Here is a 15,746-nt window from a genome sequence, read left to right on the forward strand (position 1 = left end):
TGCCCATCCTGCCAATCTTGGCAGGGAGAGACACTAGGCAGTGCTTCATCTCAACCAGCAGTACACCAGGACCACAGGACTGCCGTCAGCCACCGCGGTGACACTGTCTCTGCCTCTGACCTGGGTGTGAAGAAACACTAAATAGAATTAAAGGCTCTGAGCATTTATGTATCTGAATTACTGGAACTTCTTTAGATTGTCTGGGTTTACAAATCTTTTCTTGTGTAACAGAAAACATGGATGTCACAGACATCAACAGCAGTCTCCAAGTACAACGCACAACCTGAAACAAAGAAAAGTATGGCTTTTTTCTTCCCAGCTGAATCCTCTGAAATTTCATAATGTCAACACAGCACCAACAGATCCAGTGGAAGACTATTGCAGTGATAACACACTTCTTTCTCCCAGGATGCCTTAAGTTTCTGAAGCTAACAGATTTCTGACTTGTCTGGACAGAGGTGATGAATTTTGACCACAGGATGTAGGAATAAACTGGAGAGAGAAAATGAGCCATGCAACAAATTTATAGCTCTAAGATGCTCTTTTTTGCATCAGCTAGAGAAAGCCTCTTGCCATCAGGGAAATTTTAACACAGCTTGTTGTTTCCTAGAAAGCAGGACAGGGGAAAACCTACATTGGTGAGGAGAAATTATTCACTAGAAAAGTCTAGAAGGATTATTCCAAGACCATGCAAACTGTATTAAGAAATGTCACAAGATTAACATTTCCTAGCTATACCTCTCTGTAGCTGTTACTACCTACTAAATTATATCATGGGGTTTGCATTAACATTGAGCTTGTGGGAGCAGATCAGCAAAAGCACATATTGTGTTGACTCCCCATCAATTTTACAAAGAAGTTGTTTTCTTGAAAAAGGTCATAATTACATATAATATTCTGTTAAAATAGAGAGGCTACAGAATATATAAACCAAAGGAACAAAAATGCAATTATGTCCTCCTTTACTGGGATTTGGTTCTTACCTAAAGTTTTTCACCAGTTGATTAAGTGCAGATCTGTCATTATGCATTACTGTCATTGAAGCCTTTAGAATTCAAGTTTGCCTCGCAAACTTCAGTGTTCCTTTTGCATTAAACCTTTTGATACTTCACTGCCATCCCAGTTCCATGGCCCACATAGCATGTGTGGCCCCAAGTAATCCCTTTTCTTCCCCTCTCTCTATTTGAGATACTGGACAAGACCCACGGAACACCTGAAACTGCTTGCCACAACATTCTTACAGGTTACTACTATGGAGGGAGGGTTTTTCACCAGGTTAGCCTTGGCTAATCCCCTGAGGTTAGCTGTATTCAAGAAAGAAAGGACACTTCCCTAAAGCCACTCTTGAGTGACTCTGTCATTCCTCCCACTTTCTGTGCCAATCAGCTCATCTCCCTCGCAGAAAAGGTAGTCCTTAGTAAAGCTCAGTGTCAGAAGTCACTTCAGGGGAACTGAACATAGATGAGGACCATGCTGAAGAGTGTAGGAGCACCATTCCAGCTCTTTGCATTATTCACAGGGAAGTCAGCATTCAATTTACACTCACTTCAACTCCACAATAAAATGAGTCATGAGCTCAAGTGTTGCCCCTAACCCAGGTCCTCCCCAACTCCATCTGGATGCAGTGGTACATTTTAACCACTTGAGCTGGTTTAACTGTACGTACAAGGTATAGTCTGGAGGCTGTATAGATGTACTCACCTGGTTCCACACCTTCCAGATGCAGCCTAGGCCACATCAGTACACATTCCTGCTTTTCACTCTTTGCCTGTTATAGGCAAGGTTTTGTCACAGCTTTCTGCGAAAGGAACAACCACCCAGGCTCCCTATCCAGCGAGGAATGCAAAAGACAGGAGAGAACAGAGCGGAGGCAGCAGATGTGCTCCAGGACACCAGGCAAGCTGCAAACATGTAGCCGCAACTTGGCTTACACAGCTGTGCTCAGTCTCCCTGATCCCAAGCTCACAGTATCTTGATACCAAAGTCAATAGGATCAAAAGATATTTTGAGCCCAGAGAAGTCACACCTGACCAACTAAACGCTGTGCTTTGTGTGCTGGCAGAAGGGAGAGGGTGTCTATTTTTGCCAAAACAACCTTAAACCAGGTCTGCTCAGTTTAGCAGACAACTAAGTAGTCCCAGAAATTCAGTATTTCCTGGTGGCCAGCACACCTCCAAGGAGAACACTCCAGGGGAAGTAAGTATTCACATACAGGCTGTCTTGAAGGAGATGTAAGCTCAACAGGCTCTTCTGTGGTCTTGAGAGAAAGATGATTTAGAAAGTAGTCAAGGTAGAAATTACCTTTCCAACTCAAATTGCCTTTCACTAGACCTCTTCACTTCACCCTTCTGAAGTACCTACACAGAACCCGTAAGAACAGCTGCTTCAATAGCTAAACAGAGTTTTCTGTGAATGCCCCAATAATTAAATAGTGGCTTTGCCACAGGACTCATCTCACGCACATTAATCACCTCGCTTCTCTCTGCAACACAATTCCATCCTGAAAGAGGTTTCCATCTTGCAAGTGAGCCCTTCACTAGTCTAAAAAGTAAAAAAGTGCTACTTCTGAGTCTTCCAGTTATGCCAAACCAACTGCACTGAATGCAAAGTCTGAACAGAGCCAGTGACTGAAGGACTTTAATTCAATGCAGGATACACAGCAGCCTCGTGCCCTTATTTGGAATGCGAAAAACTACTCTGAATTTAACTTGTGAAAAACACAGATTTGAAAACAAGTCGTTATCACTGCCTCCTCAGGAATTTGAAAGCTTTTGCTGTTGCATCTCCCTCCAAGTCTAAGAAACAGGAGCATTTAGATTGTTCTTAGATGTGTGGTTTCCCAACAGTTCATTTGTAAAATGCTATCTTCCCCATTTCAAAGTAGCTTTGCTGTCTGAAGTGGGGTGAGGTAGTTTTGAGTGACAGAACTGGTCTATTAGAAAGGTCTAATTTATTTTTTTTATTGTCATTAATCATTCCTTTAACAGGTTAGAAAACAAAAATGACATTTCAATAACATTTCAGCATAGTTTATACAGAACCAGTTGATGTGTGGTGTCATTTTCTCATCCAAATCCACAGCCACCTTCCAAACTGCAGAATTTAGGAATTAACAGTGCACGCTGGACTAAATTCTTTCACAATGTAAGGCACGCCTACATGATCACAAGTAGTAAAACAAATACTGAAAACAGAACTTAAAAGAATTGAACTTCAATTAAAAAGAACCAAAACCAAAGCACACGCATGCAAAAACTCTATCTACATCTACCAAGATGTTATGATCCAGTTTAAAAGAAGTGCAGTAAAACTGTGGGTAAAACTTCAACATCAGGGTAGTATAATACATTACCTCTAAATATGGGGTAAGAACGTAAAACTTTTTCCATTCATATTTCATAAAATTATACAAAAATTAAGTTGTATGAGCAATATTCACATCTGCAATACATCGTTAAAATTCAGAAAAGAGGCAAACAAGACAATGTAATTTGTGGCACACATCCATTACAGAATACCACTCATCAAGTTGTCATCTCAAGTACTGAAGAAGAAAAAAAAAGATGACTAAATTAACGGTACATTTGGTGAATGAGGCTCTTACAGCCAAATGACAAAGCTGCATACAAAAACTGTTTTTACCCAGCAGACCACGACTATGGAAGCTTGTGGTTATGAGTTATTTCCTGTCCAGCAGCTAGAGTTCGCAAGATTGAAACTACAGAAGTTGGAAGAATACAACAAAGTTTACAATAACTTAAAACTATTGGATATTTTCAAACATATTTTAAAAAAAAGACAACATTTTTCCTTTGTGGTGATAAACTTTCGCAATTTTGGCATTCACTACAACTTTTACATAACATGAGAGTGAGCAAACCGTATTAAACTTACCTAATGTTTGAATTTCACGCTGAGAGGTAGTTTAAATAAAATCTCACATAACAGCATCAAATGGTAGGGTTTAACGATTTTTTTTTGTGTGTGATTTTCTTTTTTTTCTTTTCTTACAAAAGTGACAAATCCTATACAAGCAGCATTTTGGACACATTACTATAAAAAGTTCTGGCATTTGCTAACCCAGTAAGACATTCTTTCAAACACCCCTTTCGTGCCAGGTATCAAGCTTTAGCGTGATACAATAGAGTGCTTTGCCATAAAGCCAACAGCAGAAGCCTGGACCTGCCAGCACTGGCCTGTTGACATATTATGACAAACACATTTTCCCAGCCCTCTTTACCCAAAAAAAGGCAGGAAATATAGATTAATTTGGTTTTAGTTTAGGTCATAGGGGGAGGAATAATTGCAAAACATGCCTACCAGGCTTCTGCTTTCATAGTAATGTTGATCCAAAAGGGTAAGCAGGGCTTCAGTAATCCTCAAATGAGCAGATACTCCTGTATCTGCCGCACAGTGAGTGCATAGTATGCGGCACACTACAGATAAAAGGCAGAGTTTATTATGTTAAATAGTACCTATTTTCTCCATTATTGTGATCCTTGAGTGGCATCTAATCTTCTATCTAGAGATGCAAAATTCTTTATTCACTGCCCCTTAAAAGAATTTTTTTAAAAAAAGAAAAACTAGAACAACCCCGCCCCCCAAAATACCCCCAAAACTGAGTTGCTATGGAGGAACTTTACTATCCAAATATTGCTGGTTTTGTAAAGTACATCACTTAGAGCTTTTTTGGAGAGACTGTGGTTGGACAAATTATCCTAGAAGGGGTACTGAAGTCAAGACTTCAAAAATTAAGAACTAGACAGCTGGTAAGACCCTTGGAAATACCTAAAATTCACATTTTCTGATTTTATAATCTTAAAATGAAGCTATACAAAGGCAATGTGTGCACGACTACATGTTTTTGTTGTTACATGTGCTCTCAGGTGATGATGGCATTTTTGGTACAAAGGAATTATGAGTGCAATTCTCCTTACATAGCAAGTGGCCAAATGTAATACAGTGAAAAGTCCAGCTGAAGATAAACCTTCTGTCCATTGGTTACAGCTAACACATGCAATGCCAACGATGCCATTCCACTTACTGTAGATTATATTCAGTTAGCAAAAAGTGCATAGTGCAAACGACAGTGTTGTCTCCTAGTCCTGCAAGTATATGAGACGGGGAGGAGCAGTACCTGGAGGAGTAATTTATCAGTTTTAACATACACAAGCCATGGTATTATTGTTCTTAGTATATTTTATTTTCTGTTTGAAATTAAGCTCCAGCAGTTTTCTGTCTGCCACTGAGTACTGGTCCTGAATTTTTTAAACTTTGCAACAAGCATTTGTTCCCAATTCATGTTTAACTGACATTTAACAACCCAGAAAAGTACTTGAGTTTTCCAGGTCCCTTCTTTAGGAATGCCACTTCTCTTATGTCTAGCCTGAGAGACTCAATTGTTCTTGCTGTTGTAATACAAACACAGCAAGGTTACTTCATCCTTCTGCTCCCAAATTCCTTCTTGCTTCACTAAGAAAGCTTTTCCAGTGAGGATTCACAAATAATCTTAATAGCCCTAAATCCAAGAAAAATCATTATTCGTTGTTCTTATGTACCTAGTGCTTCACACTCCATGACAACTTGGTTACTTGACACCTTCTAAAAACAGGGAAAAAAACCACTGTACCCTAGAGCCTTAGACTCTCGTGCCAGAGAGTGAAGCCAGCTGAAAAAACAAGATCCCTCTAAACCCTCTGTCTCTGTAGGAAGCTGCAGCAGAAAATTCCTTTTGTCTCTTCATCTGCAGACAGCAACTTTTCCTACTGTGGCTCATTAATTTTATCCTCTTTGTTCAGCCTTTGCAGAAAAGGGAAGATTACTGGAGGGAAGGAATAGATAAAGAGAAGAAATAACAGTGAACCACAGCCAGCTAGGATCAAATGCCTGCTACTGACCTCTGCAATGCTACCTCCCTCCAGAGGCATTGCAGGATGGAGGTATGGAGTATGTATTTCTGACATGAGGCTGGAGTAGAACAGTAGGATTTGGTATTTCGGAGGAAATGACTCGTTTGACTGAGAAGAGAGGCGATAACTCCAAGAAGTAGTAAGTACCTATCCCTGCCCTTAACTATCTTTTATACTTTTCCAGTTGCCTCTGTAGCTTGTGTCAGTCCACATAGCAGCCGATCTCTCACATTCTGCTCACCAGCAACTCTGAATGTGGATGGAGTGTCCTGCAGAAGGGACAGTTTCAGTGACAAACCCCACACTTCACTGTCCCATTCCTGAAGCTATGGTAATGGCTGGCAATCAAAGTCAGCTTGAGGATCTCACACATCTACTGGTTCCAGCACTGGTTATACTATTTTTTTTTGGTCCACTTCTTATTCTATAATGGCCTCTCCTCAGGGAATCAGAGCACTCTGGTTCTTGCTAGAGGCCAATAAAGCACATTATGTGTGTCATGGGAGGCTCTAGTCCTTTCTCCCATTTTATTGTTTTCTCCCTCTGTTTCTCTGTTTGCAGTATGAAAAATCAGTGCATTGAACTACTTACTATGGAATCCTTTAACTCAGTACAGTAAAAGTTACCATCTTTTTTACTAAGTTTTCATATTATTTATATGCTAAAGCAGTGCAACAAAATCCCCACATTTCTACGGCCAACATGCCCATGAAAACAGTAAGAGTCTGCAAGCAGATTTGTAAATAAAAAACTTTTAATCCTCCAGTTTCCCTTACTATGTATCTCATAGGTCATTTTACTGAGCCTGAGCTCAACTTCCAACCTGGCAGTGAGGCTAAGACCATTATAAGGTCTATTATACCAACAACTTGTCAGCAAATACAGACCAGCACCCAGAATCACAAGCACAAACGAAGGAGCATAAGATTTAGCAATGAAGTCATAAGTTTACTCCAGTGAAAAGCTGTAAAAATCATGACCTATTGCTGCAGACTCAAGGCTCAAGCATAAAAGCTTCTAGCCCAGCATTGTTCCTCTAGATTTTAACAACCCCTCTTTCTAAAAGCATCCATTTAAAAAAAGCATTTCCAAGCCCTTGAAAAGTTGGTCATGTAAACTGGTCAGCAGAAAGCAACCTTCAGAAGCTGCACTGGTTTTTGCCCCTGAAGGTGCTCTAGATAGAGGTCTGATCTGTGGTAAACCAACCATGCTGCTTCAGCAGACAGCTGAGTGAGGCGACTCTGCTTGTCTTTACACAAAGGTATCCCAAAAGACTGAATTGAGAACAACCCTACTAGACCTTCTACAGCTTCCTCTTTACTGCAAAGCTCTCTCCTCAGCCATCACACATTCCCATTCAAAAGCAAAATGCCTGAACACAAGTGAGTCCTTTTAACAATTACCCTGGTTCCCCCTGAGAGATTTCCATCTTCCTGTCTCATGCATTGTGTCCTTCATGAAGTCAGGATTCCCTGAATTTTAATTCCCTCTTAAAATCTCTTCCGCTCCATGTGGTCTTCCCTTGCCCTGAGAGTAGCAGGAGGCTCCATGTATTACACAAGAGGGCAGAGCACATCTGGGCTGGAGCACAACTGTCACATCTCTACCTTTGCCACATTTCTGAAGTCATGTGTCAGATAAAGAAAGGCTCAAAAGCAAACTCTTCATATTCTTTCAAAAATAAAGAAGTAGAAAAAAAAATTCCAGAGGCAGAGATACTGTTTGTATTTTCTATTCAAAAGATTCCTATGCCAAACAGTTACCCAGCTGAGGAGAAAAAGCGAGTCCTGGGGCTCTGTTCATGTGGAATCATCGTAACAATTTTTTCTTTCAAGAAAGCAATTCTCAGGTTTGAACCAGAAAAGCAAGCCTATATTTCACAGAAACCACACTTGTATCCCACACGCTTTTACAGGGAGGAGAACCGATTCCATAATTCAGCTGGCTTCTGGGAAATAAGAATTTAATTTTAACAAACTCCTTGAGAAAGACTCCTTGAGGCAGTAAATGTAGAACTAGACACGCAAGCTAAGAAGGGATATGAAATAGACAGATCATTACTTCTGGAGAAGAGGGATTAAGAAGTTTTTTCACTTGAGAGTTAATCAGGCCTAGATATTTTTCATCAAACAGATTCCTCTTCATTCACATATAGAGCTGTCAATAGATGAAAGCAAACAAAACTGTCTAATGATGGCTAACTATCCATCATTGAGACAGATTCTGATTCCTTACCTCATGCAAGAAGTAGAGGAATTCAGGACACAGTCCTTTTCTCTAAACAGCTGGCGTAATTTTGTAAGACACAGAAGGGCTTGGGGTGTGCTGAATTTAGTAGGGTATTTAAGACAAAGGGTTCCTAAAGACTGGAAGGCATAATCCCCTCTCGGAAGAAATAACCTTAACATTTTTGAATACCAGATATAAAGGGAAGAAAAGTTAGAGACAGGCAGGCAAGCATGAACAGGTGTAAATAAAAACACAACAAAAAAGAAGTTTGGAGTCTACACGAACTCTACAAGGAACCGCTGCTGCAAATACAGAAAACAAAATAAGAATAAATATCTAAAGACACATATATTGGCCTCTTATTTAGAGCTATTTGGCTTATAATTAAGCCAGTAGCAGGAGAATCACACCATCATTCTAGGCAGACTAAATCATATGAACTAACATAATATTTAAGACCCCATCCCAGTAACAGGGATCAGATGAAGCAATGGAAAACTGACGTTTGTTAGATTCAGCAGGAGTTCAGCTTCTTCCAGCAAAAGCTGAGGGAAGGAATAGAAGAAAAGGTCATATAAACTGCAGCAGTCTCAAAAAAAAAGACTTTTTTAAGCAGGATACCCAGCGTGGAAGGTCTGGATGTCCTGTAGAACAACAAGGACCTCTCAGAGATTCCAGGGTATGCATAGGGGGAGAGAGGTGCTACAGGCTACTAACAGTATTGTATGTTTGCTTTTTAAAGCCCACATATAAAGGTATCTAGAATATTAAAATCTATCCACTGAATATGTAAAAGTGAAATCAATCAATAAGGGATGGAGTATTGTAACGTATTGTGATATTCCTACAATGCCAGCTAAACAGTGCCTACATTTGTTTACACTTTCTCTCAGACACACACATGCACACTGCAATACGTCATGCGTAAAGATGTTACATATCCAAGCACTCTTGTTGGATGGGGACTCGGGTGCTGATACTACAAAAAGTTGTAAGTTGGCAAATAAAACTGACTTGGAGTCCAGCCACTACCCTCACTGTGGAATTTGGACTTTAGAGAGAAAAGTCCAAGAAACAGAGAGTTAGAAAGAAACCAAAATCACAAGGGATTATAAAGAACATCAGATGTACAATCAAATGTAACAATCAGTTATGTTTTTATAGCAACATTTGATACATAAAATCCTCACAAACTTTTGCATTTTCTTTTTTCTTTGAAGGAAACAAGAATAAACTGCAATATCACATAAACGCTGTTTCTCTTGAACAAAAAAATAAAAGATAAAAAAATACATTTTTACTCCTCTGTTTAAACTTTATTTACAAATCACTGGGTATTTCTAATCTAGACATAGAAGCTCTTTCCAGGAAAATGGTGATAAGCTATGGATGATCTGACCCCATGTCTCACAAAAAATACAATAGTTTTACTTGGTATCAATAAACATTTTAAAATATACTAAATTTTGCCAAGTGTTACAATCATTGTCCAACTGAATAGTAGTCTGAGTGCTGAACGAAGTGCATCAACAGAAATTATAGATTTTAGTGTAACATTTCTTTGTCACTCACAATAGCCAGTTATCCTTGCAAGTCATTAAAGCATGTATCACAGACCCGGACAGGCTTCTTAGAAGAAGGAGTTAAGGCATTCTTTGCTGAGCATTCGGCACAAAAGATATTTCCACACTGTCTACAGTGGTGCTGTGAAAAGAAGTATACACGCCAAATGTTAATGACAGGACATCAATCAGTAACGGAGATCACTATCATGTCAAGTCAACTCTAAGGTTTCAGTAGTTAGCTTGAATCTTTAAATAGTAGTTATATAGTTATAATACCGAAGGGCACTGTAGTATATTCCTTTAAAAGGCATAGCAGTAAAACATTCAGATGTGCTTCACTGAGTCAGGAGACTATACCAGTTTCAGAAGTGAACTGGTTGAAATTCATCCTCCTGTTGAATTTCTCCTCTTGAGCTTGTTTTCGTCACATAAAACATGTTCTTCTTACATGTAACTACCTGCTTTCACATGGGAAGTACTCTTGAATCAATGGATCCAGCAGCCTTTGTTCAAAGACTACCCAAAGGACATCACTACAAATAATGCAGGACAGGGAAAGCCACTTAAAACCAAGCCAGGAATCACTACAAAATTAACCTCATGAATATCCCTCATCTACTCCATTGCCAAGTCACTTGTTAGAGGGATGGTAATCTCTGGATGAAGGGCAGACCCTGACAGTTGAGGGATGCTCACATCTTAGCTGGCCACAGCTGTTTTCACAAAGAATGTCTAACTATAGACCTACAATACATCCAGTTCTTTCTTCTTTTCCATGTCTGGTCAATGTTTAGAAAGTGACAGTCACAAAGCACCAGATCATGTTGATGTCTCATATTTTCACATATATCTAATTTCAAGAAATTTAAGTTATTTTATACCTGTAAATTCAGTTCAGACTGCTTATAAATAAGTTTACTGTAAATACCCTCACAACAGCGTAATTTTGCTTCCTTGTTTAGAGGATTGAACTATTTTAACACTGTTTATAAACTGGTGCTGTTAACATAGCAAATGAATCACGAATAAAGTAAGTTCCACAAACTTTACTTCTAATATTCAAGGCGCTGCATGCAATAACTTTATTCTGAGATGTCCTGAGCATCACGGCACTATTAAGGACATTTTCTGAGTTTCCGTCCCATCTCAGAATCAAAAACAATAGAAAAAGATAATCCCCACAGACACACAGTAAAACACACCTACCCTTCTCACTGTCACCGAAAAGCCTTTTCCACAGGCCATACAATTTTGTACATCGTTGTCTTCTGCCCACTTCCTGTTGAGAGCTTGTGTGTGTTTGATCTACAAAAAAGATATTAAAAAAGCAGGGTTTTAAAAAAAAATTTAAAAAAATCATGTCTAATTGCTACTAATTTCCTTTATTTTCCTGGCAAGCACTACACAGTGTGGTATAAAAGCATCAATTTTGCCATGATACTGAGAGCTTATATTTATTCAGAGAGAAAACCTTCCAAGTTTCAAAACTATGAGAAGATTTAAGAACCCACAAGCAGCAATACGGCCCTCATATACCACAAGCATAACATCTTAAATCACTCTGGAAAGGTAACCCGTCACCAATTTGACACAAACTTGAAATTCTCATAAGTTCCCACACAGAGAATCAACAGGTTTAACTGCTTCAAATCAAATTATACCTGTAATGACTGATTTTCCCGGCCAAGTTCCTGCATTGCAGCAGTAGTGTTGTCCAGCTTTTTCTTCATTTCTACAAGTTTGGCTTGAAGCTTTTCAATTTCTCCCTCACTTTTTATACACCTGAGGAAAAATAGTAAATAGTCATCTCAAAGCATATGAGGAAATGCACACTGCCTCCTTTGGGCAGGTTGTCATGACTGAGAAGTTTACTTTCACAAAATCCAGCCAAAAAAATACCCTTGCTGTGAAAAGTTCTTGGATGCCTTGACTGGAAAAACGCTCTGTTGTAACAATCAGTTTATCTGGCACTGCTCCCAAATATCTGTGGCCTATTAATATCTGGAGTTACTCCCAAAACCAGGGACAGTACTGAATGCAGTCCATCAATAGCAAGCTTCAATAAGTATCCCTTTGCAACAGGACACTCTCACAAACCAGCTGCAGCAGATCAGGTCAGACAACAGAGCATAAAAGAAACCTTTTTTTCTTTAGCAAGCACCTCTCATCAGCTGAAATTCAGTTAACTGTTGAAAGTCAAATTTGAAAGGGTGTTTTCCTGCCAAGCTTCAAACAACTACTGGACGAATTCAGCACAGTATGGCCAGGGATTGCCAAAGAAAGAGGATCTCATTTGAACTGATTCCATCCTTTCCCAAAGTCTGCTGCTCAAAAACCAAATCAGCAAGCTTGATGGTATTGAAAAAAATCTTTCCACTTTCACCAAACATGTCAGGAAATAGGGATGAAGAAAGATTCCTCTTTCACAGGTGTTTCTTCTACCCTTGGTTGCTTTCAGGTAACTGCCACTGCCTTGCGTACCTACTGCTGAGAAAGGAAGACACGGCATACCTACATCTTAAATATTTTGTAGAGACAATAGTAGAACGGAAGAAAAGAAGATGGTAAGTTTTCAGAAAGAAGAAAATGCCTTTCATGTGAACCTTAGCCTGTCTGTTCACACAACAGATGAGGTGAGAAACTACACCTCAAAGTTCAGAGGAGTCCAATAGATTTAGAAGGCTCTCACAGATGAGCATAAATCTTTCAGCACAAGCACAGAGCTGTGGCTTTGGTGATAAGTAAAGTCCAGATAAACCTGCCTGATTTTGTTCAAAACGGTCATCCTGCCAAAGCCCACAAAGTGCACAATTCATTCCCAACGTCCCTTTCTGTGCTTTGGCAGGGATGACTGATAGAAGATTGCAGTCTGGAAACAGCACCCACAGTCCAGGTACTAGGAATAAACACGGATTTAAATAAAGTATCCTGAATCAACTGAAACAAGCCTTCATTGTGAGGCTATCCACTTCTCCAACTACATTTCCACAGTCACCAGCACAGCTTACCTCTCCAGCAATGCTCTTCTCTCATCCTGATTATTCTGCACTGTTGCTTCCAGGACAGCAATGTCCCCACGTAAATCGTCTGTTTGTTTCTCCAGCTCACTCACTCGCCTCTGACTGCTTTGCCACTCTTTCTTCATGGTAGCCAGGTTTTCATTCAGAGCTGTGACCTGCATGGTGAGCTTGTTCTCCTTTTCCTCATGTTTCCGGCTTTCTTCTTCTTTATCTTTTTTCTCTGAGTGCTAAGAAAACAACAGAATAATGAAAAACAACCTCCAAGTATTCTTTCCCTACTCCCTACATTTAATTGAAGCAAAAAATCTTACTGTACTAGAATCACTACTTTTAATCAACTCTATGAGACAAGATTGTCATCCCACAGAATCTTCATACACCATTAAATGCCTCAAAGATTTCTGACCTTATCATTTAAAAATTAATGTAATGTGAAACTGAAGTCAACTCTTTGTTCACAATACTACAGTCTTGTACTCTCTAACATACTAACCAGTTTAGCTTCAATTTCAGCACATTCTTTCTTCAGCTCCTCTTCTCTCTTTTTCAGCTGATCTTTGACAGCTTGGTGGGTTTTCTTCTCCTGCTCCAGAGCTGAATTCATATGATCTATTTTGCTCTGCAGTTCTAATTTCTGTTGTATCAACAGCTGTTTTGCATCCTTGAGATTTGCCACCTCCTGTTAGGTCACAGAGCTCAAAGTTAAAGTAGCAATATTGAAAGTGTAAATTATTTAAATTTAAAGCTATTGTAATTCTTTCCAAGGAGAGGACAGTAATAAGTGTTAGTTTTACCACTGGAAGAAAGGATAATTTTAGAGCACAAAAGATCAGTGATTTTCATGATCAAAGATTTTAAACTTTTAACTATATTACGAATAACATTCAATATCTAAAATAAATTTAATGGATGTTTCTACTCAAATAGAAGAATGTCTGTTGGATTATTTTCTACAGTTCTTTGAAAAGATACATCCATTCTGATTTTCTAGAGACTGCTCTAAAATTTAGTTCATATTGCTCTCTGATTGCAATAATGAGGTTAAAAGCATCATAATGACAATGTAGAAATCAAACACTGATGGAAGAAAGCTAGTACTGTTAGTCTTAAATGTATAAATAATTACCCTAAGTTTTAAACAAGTAGGATGATACATTGGGTATTAAATGTTTTACTTGTTCTTCTGTAATAAAACATAAAAAATTCTGAAGTAGAACAGTTAATTAAATTTATAGGAATCATTTTCCTTAAAGTCACACAGCATAACATGCAAGGACTAACAGACTAATAGGGGTTGCCAGTTTACCATAAACAAAAATTTGCATTACAAATTAAAACCAAACCAAAGACAGTGAAAGAACATACCCTGAGGACAGGGGGGATGCCCTATAGATGCCTATCTATCCATTTCCTGGTAGAAGATGGAAAACAGACTACCAGCCTTTAGGAGACAATTTCTGCTTTAGTCTGATCACTTGTAGGGAGTTCAAGAGATGAATACTAAGCTGCCATTGGTGTGCACACATTTTAGATACATGTTTATAAATTTTCTTCTTTAGAATCAGAGATTTGGGAATGATGAGAATTATAATAATCTTTCCTTGAAATCCAAGAAAGTACTCAGCATAGATTGCTTGACAGAAACAAAGTACAGGCTTCTCGCTAAAAATAAGAGACCATCTTCTAAACACTGGAGAACAAAAGAACATCTGAAATTCATAAGATATCATGTTACTTTCTCTTTACTAGTATATAGGGACTTTACTTCATTTACACTTGTGTTTAAACATTTCAACCCTTTGTGCTTAACAGATGTAAATACAACAAATAATAGTATCATATAGAAACTACAAACTGGCTATCGAGTCAAACACGTCAAAAAGACTAAAAATGAACTACATAGAATGTGGCAAGAAATAATTTATTTTACTGAAGACTAAAAATTATACAATTAAAGCCTCCAAACTTTTACCCTTTAGAGAGCTCATTTGATTGTTACACTTTTGGAAGAGAGTTGGTCTTTTATGAGGCTCCTGACATTGTTTCTTTCCTGAGTGTGACTTTTTAAGACATTTTAGAAGCCACAGCACATCAAGGGAGTTTCAACTCTACCACATATCCTTAAGAAGTACCAGATGTGCCTAGAATATCTGGGAAACTTCACATCATGACACTTTTGGACATGTTTCTGCACTTCATAGTCAAGCAAGGGTATGCACAGTGAATCTATGGTGAAACAGAAAAAAAGCCAGGACATACAACCCATCTTGAAGCTAAGACAAGCCATGTGGTCCGCCTGGCCAAGAGCACCAGTGCTCCAGGATTATCACTAACCAAAGCAGCATTGCTCAGGAACCTCAATGAAATCCGTGCTTTGGTTCCCTTACCTGTAATACTGATATTTACAGCAACCATCTTTGCAAAGCCAGTCCAGAAAACATCTACTGAGTAGGCACATATTTCTTATCAGATAACCAACCACATGAAGATTCAGTTTGTCTCAATATACCTTCTCAAATTCTTGCTTGCAGGCTCTGAGCTCCTCACCCAGCCTGGCACTTTCTTTTTCAAGTCTATTCCTTATTTCCTGGAGCTCTGTTGTTCTACATTTTTCATTAGCCAAGTCTTTTTCTTTCAAAATCTTCAAGAGAAATTAAAAAAAAGTGGTAGAAAAGTGACTTCTTCCAAGCTCACAAAATTAAAAAACCAACCAAACAAAAAACCATTCAGGGCCCAAAACCACTAGGAGATTTTGTAATTAAGGGGAAATAACTGCCGCATATCTCCATCCACAGTTCATAGTGCAAACAACTAGCAGCATGTTTGCAGTTTTAGATTTAAAACTAATAACATTTTTCCACATCTCTAGCTGCTTAGAACAAATTAACAGCCTTTTCAAACCAAATCCACTTCAACTGCTTCTAAAAGCCTTTCCACTAGAGGTTCACTAGAACAATCACTGCTATGCACTTCAACAGTGCTATGTCCTCAAAATACCCCTTGTTTAGAGATGTAACACAAAT

At 38.7% G+C, this 15,746-nt stretch overlaps 1 protein-coding gene across 5 annotated transcripts in view; it reads right to left on the minus strand.

Moving 5' to 3' along the window:
• The window catches only part of EEA1 (early endosome antigen 1), a 138,741-nt gene that overhangs the window by 61,723 nt on the left and 61,272 nt on the right, over positions 1-15,746 (minus strand). For 2 of the 5 annotated variants that reach the window (XM_054081017.1, XM_054080840.1), the window contains 6 exons: positions 15,233-15,364; positions 13,217-13,402; positions 12,712-12,950; positions 11,365-11,485; positions 10,910-11,008; positions 2,945-9,842 (listed from right to left, as the gene is read on the minus strand). In XM_054081017.1, the coding sequence (XP_053936992.1) occupies positions 9,720-9,842; positions 10,910-11,008; positions 11,365-11,485; positions 12,712-12,950; positions 13,217-13,402; positions 15,233-15,364 (900 nt within the window). In that variant the 3' untranslated portion in view covers positions 2,945-9,719. Of the gene's footprint in view, positions 1-2,944; positions 9,843-10,909; positions 11,009-11,364; positions 11,486-12,711; positions 12,951-13,216; positions 13,403-15,110; positions 15,365-15,746 lie in introns of those variants that run through there. The other 3 variants (XM_054080945.1, XR_008452446.1, XR_008452519.1) reach the window with 3 other exon arrangements.

Source organism: Cuculus canorus, chromosome 1 (assembly GCF_017976375.1).
Source record: "Cuculus canorus isolate bCucCan1 chromosome 1, bCucCan1.pri, whole genome shotgun sequence".
In the NCBI taxonomy this organism is placed as follows: domain Eukaryota; kingdom Metazoa; phylum Chordata; class Aves; order Cuculiformes; family Cuculidae; genus Cuculus; species Cuculus canorus.